The sequence below is a fragment of the Antechinus flavipes genome, chromosome 4 (genome assembly GCF_016432865.1).
Source record: "Antechinus flavipes isolate AdamAnt ecotype Samford, QLD, Australia chromosome 4, AdamAnt_v2, whole genome shotgun sequence".
NCBI classification, from domain to species: Eukaryota; Metazoa; Chordata; class Mammalia; order Dasyuromorphia; family Dasyuridae; genus Antechinus; species Antechinus flavipes.
In genome coordinates this window covers 299,799,504-299,804,059 of record NC_067401.1, presented here as the reverse complement: position 1 = coordinate 299,804,059, position 4,556 = coordinate 299,799,504, and the positions used below count along the sequence as shown (strand labels likewise).

Below are 4,556 nucleotides of genomic sequence, written 5' to 3'. Positions count from 1 at the left end.
CTGAAGGGGAAACAGTTGTCTGTCCTCCAAGTGGGGAAATGATAACCAACTTAATGCTTTTCCATTTATTCTTTTCCAAAAAAATGAAAGTATAATGAGTTGATATAATTTTATAACTAGGACTAGTTCCTGATGCATTTTCTGCTCACTGTCTGTCCCTGACTATAGTCTTAGCCCTTGGCTTATTGGGTGAACTTTATAGGGTTTGTGATAACCTGTTTCATCACTGCTAGAGGAACAATGTGGTAGAAATAAGGGTCAACCATAGAAAGAGATTTATCTAACCAACATTCCTCCCTTACTGCAATCTCCACTCTTCTAATGTCAAACCAGACACTATTTCCATTATTTCTACCCTATTCAACATACTTGATCTTCAGCCCTTTTACATTGTCTTAGCTTGATAGACATAGAAAATCAGGCTTGGTCAGAGAAACAAGGATTAACATTCTGCATCCGATCCATACTGTCTATATGACTCTGAACAAATCACTTAATCCCTCAGTGCTCTAGGTTAGAATATCAATTGCAAAGAAGACAACTTAAACTGGTAGAGAAATTTTCATCCCATGGAAGTACTCTATCTCAACCCTATTCTCTACCTCCTTCTGTAGATAGTGCCTTGACCCCTTCCCCTCAAATTAAATAAAAATACTGCCCATGGCTATATATCCTGTCTCCTTTCCTTAATCAACCAGAAACTAAAAATGGCAGGCTTAAGTCCTAAGCCTATTTCCCACTAAGGAAGGAAATATGAGAAAAAGTAAAGAGCCTCTCTTCCAGGATCAGGCACATCCAGATGCATTCTAGGCAGTACCTTCGAATGGCATGTCCTGTAAATCTCCAAATGGTGGTGTATTTATTATCCAAGAGCCAATTACTTTCCCATCAAGTTATTCTGCTTTTTGGTCATCAAAAATCTCTCCTTCCAGAGAATCTTTTAATTCTCAGATGATCAACTTTCATCAAATTCATAAGTAGGCTGATATGCTCCTAGTCTTGGTAACCTTGATGATCAATCCTGTTCTTTGGTTTCTATATGTTAGCTCAATGGAGACACTTTAATAGAAGTTAAGTACCATGCATACCCTTAAAGAATAATTTTAGTATACATTGGGATCTCTATGATTTCCTTAAATGGTAAGTCATAGGACAGATAAAGATTCACTATTGGCACATGAGCACCTTATGTACTAAAAATGTATAGAATATTTTCAATCTACTATGAAAAAATCTCATGGAAAGAAAAACCTTTCAACTAATTATTTTTTAAATTAAGTATTAGCTGCCAGAAGGACAACTATGAGGTTATTTTTAAAATTTACCAAAATATATTGTGTATTTTAAAATATTGCACAATTGAGCAGTAAACATATCTGACTAATAGATTCTTTGCATTTACAATTTGGGCCCTAATCTTTGTTTTGTTCTTTTTTTAAGCACTAGATTATTTCTTTGTCCTCTACCCTGCCTTAAATATCTATATTAAATGTAGCAATAATTTTTTGTGCTAGACATACACAAAAACTTCAATCTGATCCTAACCAATTTGAAGCTTTGGTCATGTAATAATTCATTTTTATGAACTAACTTTCTATACTTTGTTTCATAAATTTTTATGTTAGATATGCAAATATGTACATAGATTTATATTTAAAAGCTAGAATATTAAACCACTAAGTTACTTCACCAAGGGCACATTCCAAGTGTTGCAACTTGATGGTATATGAATAGATTCCTAGACGTAAAATCAAGAAGATCTGACTTCAGTTCCCACCTCTAATATTGTAGTTATATAATCATAAATATGTCGCTTAATCTCTCTTAGTCTCTATTTCCTTATCTGTTAATGGGGATAATAATTGTATCTATCTTACAAAATTGTTTTGAGGATCAAATGAGGTGATATAAATAATGTACTATAAAAATGCTAGCTATTATTACTTCAGATTGGTAATAGGACAATCTTTCCCTCCCCCAATCCATCCCTACACAGCTTTCAATTTAATATAGTTGAAGTATATTTATGATTATATCATTCCCCTAGTCAAGTAAATTCAGTGGCTGGCTATCATCCCTATGTTAAAATACAAAAGTTTCTATTTGACATTTAAAGCGCTTTTCATCTGGATTCAAATTCTTTTTCCAGATTTATGCAATGTTATTGCCTTTTATACACTCTGCTTTGCAGTCAAAAATTGCCTGTTTTGGTGATCTATTTCCAGTTCAATCATACACAAATATCAGAATTGGATCCTGCATAATGAAAATAGTTTTTAACAATAACCCTAAATATATGAGACAATTATTTCTGAAAAGAAGATGGAAATAGATTACTAATCAATATGTCCAATACCTGTCCTAGACCCTGAAAGGTCTCATATATTCAGCCATTGCAGCAGATGAGAAGAACCAAACTAAAGTCTGAAACTGCTCATCAAGAGAAGAAAAAAGGAGAGCAGAAGTGTCCAATGACAGGCTCCTCAGCTCAATGGGAAAATAATAAGAAGAAAGCAAGAAAGCATAGCTAAAAATCTTTTGAACATAATTGAGTGAAAGAGACAACTTCTTCCTTCATTGCCCATCAAAAAGAAAAAGAGGGATGAGAAAGCAGACAAGTTTACTGCCCTGTGTGTAGTAACAGGGAGGGAGGGAGGGAGGGAGAGAGAGGGGGGAAATAAGAAGGAGAAGGAAGAGGAGAAGGAAAAGGAGAAGGAAGGGGAAAAAGAGGAGGAGGAGGAAGAGGAGGAGAAGAAGGAGGAGGAAGAAGAGGAGGAGAAGAAGGAGGAGAAAGAAGAGGAGGAGAAGAAGGAGGAGGAGGAAAAAGAGGAGAAGGAGGAGGAGGAGGAGAAAGAGACCTCACCACATGTGTTACATATACACACAAATACATATATGCTCACATTCCTATATGATTATGACATAGAAAACACATGTGTTTATAGCTAGAGACAAAAGATGAATTCATTTCATTCAGTGTCTAAATGGCTTCTTCTTAAGTGATTTGGGTATTCATATCATCTACTCTTTCTAGGTCAGGGAATGTGTATTTTGTGTATGAAGGCTGTACCCTTTATCTTTTTTTTTTTTTTTTTTAAACATCTTTGTCTTTTAGCCTGGGCAGACCTTCAGTTTTTGCTGAAGTTTCACGGGAGAATCTTCCTCTCCCTCACATACTTACTCCTTCCCTTTCCCTCCTCTACTTTCTCCTCCTCAACCCTGCCCCTGATCAATTTATTTCTTCTATATGTCCTAGAAAATATATGTCAGACATTGTTAAGCATCAAGGATACAGGGAGGTTTAATCTCAGAGGAAAGACCCAATGAGGAGGATTAGGGATCAGGCAATAGATGAGATTTGAGTTGTCTTCAAGAATGTCAAGGAGGAGGAGGAGGAGGAGGAGGAGGAGGAGGAGGAGGAGGAGAAGGAAGAGGAGGAGGAGGAGGAGGAGGAGGAAGAAGAAGAGGAGGAGGAGGAGGAGGAGGAGGAGGAAGAAGAGGAGGAGGAGGAGGAGGAAGAAGAAGAGGAAGAGAAGGAGGAGGAGGAGGAAGAGGAAGAGGAGGAGGAGAGGAGGAAGAAGAGGAGGAGGAGGAGGAGGAGGAGGAAGAGGAGAGGAGGAGGAGAAGGAAGAGGAGAAGGAGGAGGAGGAGGAGAAGGAGAGGAGAGGAGGAGGAGGAGGAGGAGGAGAGGAGGAGGAGGAGGAGGAGGAGGAGGAGGAGAGAGGAGGAGGAGGAGGAGGAGGAGAGGAGGAGGAGAGGAGGAAGGAGAGGAGGAGGAGGAGGAGGAGGAGAGGAGGAGGAGGAGGAGGAGGAAGAGGAGGAGGAGGAGGAGGAGGAAGAAGAGGAGGAGAGAGGAGGAAGAAGAAGAGGAGGAGGAGGAAGGAGGAGGAGGAGGAAGAAGAGGAGGAGGAGGAGGAGGAAGAAGAAGAGGAAGAGAAGGAGGAGGAGGAGGAAGAGGAAGAGAAGGAGGAGGAGGAAGAAGAGGAGGAGGAGGAGGAGGAGGAGGAGGAGGAGAGAGGAGGAGGAGGAAGGAGAGGAGGAGGAGGAGGAGGAAGGAGAGGAAGAGGAGGAGGAGGAGGAAGGAGAGGAGGAGGAGGAGGAGGAAGGAGAGGAGGAGGAGGAGGAGGAAGGAGAGGAGGAGGAGGAGGAGGAAGGAGAGGAGGAGGAGGAGGAGGAAGGAGAGGAGGAGGAGGAGGAGGAAGAAGAGGAGGAGGAGGAGGAGGAAGAAGAGGAGGAGGAGGAGGAGGAAGGAGAGGAGGAGGAGGAGGAGGAAGAAGAGGAGGAGGAGGAGGAGGAAGAGAAAGAGGAAGAGGAAGAGAAAGAGGAAGAGGAGGGGAGGAAATACAAATGACCTGAATCTTTAAGCCCTGCCTGCTACTTCCTTAAGAGAGGGAGGGAGAAAGATAGGAAGGGAAAAAGGAGAAAGGAGGGAAGGTGGAGGGAGGGAGGGGGGAGGGAAGGAAGGGAAAGAGGGAAGGGGGCAACAGAGGGAGGAAGGAAGGGAGGAGGGAGGAAGGAGAGGAAGAGGAGGAGGAGGAGGAAGGAGAGGAGGAGGA

The 4,556-nt window shown here is 41.4% G+C and overlaps 1 protein-coding gene across 1 annotated transcript; it reads left to right on the top strand.

Moving 5' to 3' along the window:
• Window positions 1-799: 799 nt before the first annotated feature.
• Window positions 800-4,318, top strand: LOC127561528 (cilia- and flagella-associated protein 251-like; the record flags this gene model as incomplete). The annotated part of the gene is given in 4 exon segments (XM_051996730.1): window positions 800-835; window positions 3,375-3,556; window positions 3,879-4,013; window positions 4,015-4,318. Coding segments are annotated over 4 exon segments (657 nt in total), but the record flags the coding sequence as incomplete, so codon positions are not given.
• Between the last annotated feature and the right edge of the window lie 238 nt (window positions 4,319-4,556).